At 41.6% G+C, this 2,186-nt stretch overlaps 1 protein-coding gene across 1 annotated transcript; it reads left to right on the forward strand.

The window, feature by feature from the left end:
* Positions 1–839: 839 nt before the first annotated feature.
* Positions 840–1,737, forward strand: LOTGIDRAFT_98299 (hypothetical protein; the record flags this gene model as incomplete). Its single annotated transcript, XM_009046217.1, has 2 exons — positions 840–1,239; positions 1,679–1,737. Coding segments are annotated over 2 exons (459 nt in total), but the record flags the coding sequence as incomplete, so codon positions are not given.
* Positions 1,738–2,186: the final 449 nt, after the last annotated feature.

Consider the following 2,186-nt stretch of genomic DNA (forward strand, 5'->3'; position numbering starts at 1 on the left):
TCCAATAAGATACAGAACAGTAGGATATAAAACTCTATTTCATTTCATTAGTCTAATAAGATACAGAACAGTAGGATATAAAACTCTATTTCATTTCATTAGTCTAATAAGATACAGAACAGTAGGATATAAAACTCTATTTCATTTCATTAGTCTAATAAGATACAGAACAGTAGGATATAAAACTCTATTTCATTTTATTTCATTATTCCGATCTCATTTCATGGGTCCAATAAGTGAAATAAATCTAAGACGTAAACCTCCATTCATCTATTTCAGTTCCACCCCGGAAATTTGACATGGAATTCCTGTTATACACCCAGAACCACAGCAAAACGCCTGAAATGATCAGCACTGAAGACCTGGGCTGTAGATTTCTACCGAATACCCGGGTGGTATTTATATTCCACGGTTTTACTCAAAATGGCTACTCCTATTGGGTTCAAGCAATGAAAAATGAACTACTTAAGGTAAGATTCGGCATTGAAATGAGAACATTCATCAATCTTTTCTGCACCAGTTTGCGCTGAGGACGGACATGGGGGACATTGCCAGGACAGCGGTATAATGGGGCCCTAATGAGGATGGATGACACCCAACAGTGTGCAATAAGGGAACTTTTGCATGGCCAGCGGCATTAGCATACTCTTGTTCGATATCCAACATTACTGGCGAGGGATTTTTTACGTTCACAGCATGAAGCACAAGGGACAAATCGATGCATGTAATGTATGAGAATTACAAAAGGATTTGTGACGTCTTCTGTGTACATATATTGGGAGTTGTGACGCCATAATTCCATTCACAAAGTCACCGAGCACAATCAAGCAGCTAAAAAAAAAAATTTTTTCCAGATCAAAAATCTGAACGTGATTATAGTAAACTGGCAAGAAGGGGCCAAGTTTTTATGGGAAGTGTACAGAGGTGCTGCCATTAATACACGAATCGTCGGCAGAAAAACAGCAGAACTTATCCAAGCCATCAGTAAAAAACTGAACATCCCTCCGTCCGACATACATTTGATCGGCCACAGTCTCGGAGCTCATTGCTGCGGCTTCACTGGTAAAAACGTACAGAGATTGATGGGACAGAGAATTGGCAGAATCAGTGCCTTAGATCCTGCAGGTCTTTTATTCGCCAGGAATTCGCCTAACGAAAGACTACACAGAACCGATGCCAGTTTCACGGATATCATACACACCGACGTGGGGAATTTGTTAGTTACGAAAGGCGGTTTCCGTGAGTAAAAGGCTTTTTGATATTGTGTAGTAACAAACGATGTACGGTGAAAGTTCTGCTAGCGCTCTGCAAAAGATTCAGCTTCACGGAAACTGCCGAGGATTGCCGAATGGTATACTAAAGCCCGATTCGGCAACTCTCGGCTGTTCCCGATAATTACGAAGCACTGTGGAAGTCCACGCTTTACGGACTGTCGAGAATGCCGATTGTCCGGTAAAGAACATGTCTATGATTTAAATAATTCCAAAAAACAACCTGGAATAAGTCATCATTGACGTCATTATCTCCAATACCATTAAACTTGCATCGCAAAACCAGCTAACAGTTCGTATTATTGTTGATTCATTCGACACCGAAGAGGAATTTTAGATCAAATTATTGGTCATGTCCGAAAGTAATAATAAATTTACATATTTTTCAGATTTCGGTTGGTTGAGAGATTTCCCGTTCGGTCACGTCGACTTTTACCCTAATGGAGGCAGCGATCAGCCGAACTGTCCGCAATCCACCTTCGACATCTTCTGTAGCCATATGCGATCCACAACGCTGTATATTAACTCCATAGGAAGATGTCCTTATCCCACGAGGGAAGGGCGCGAGGTTTGTCCACCTGGAGACAAGAGCGGTGTGAACATGGGATATTATGCCGAGTCGGACAGCCGGGGGTCATATTGTCTTGAAACGAACGACACGTGGCCGTACTGCGTAAGTATGCAAACGCCAACGTTTTTTTTATGTGGACTCTCTGAAAGAGTTGCGTAATCGACAAACCCAATTACCCAGTAAAAGAGGTTTATTATGTGGCCTTTCATTCACTATGCAAAATGATAAAAGTTTTCTACCTCCCCCCCCCCCCCCTTCCATAGAACGCTACTGTATTAGCTATGTGGACTCTCTGAAAGGAATGCCGAGACCAAAAACATTATAAGCTATGTGGACTCTGTTAA

The sequence above is a fragment of the Lottia gigantea genome (assembly GCF_000327385.1).
Source record: "Lottia gigantea unplaced genomic scaffold LOTGIsca_10, whole genome shotgun sequence".
NCBI classification, from domain to species: Eukaryota; Metazoa; Mollusca; class Gastropoda; family Lottiidae; genus Lottia; species Lottia gigantea.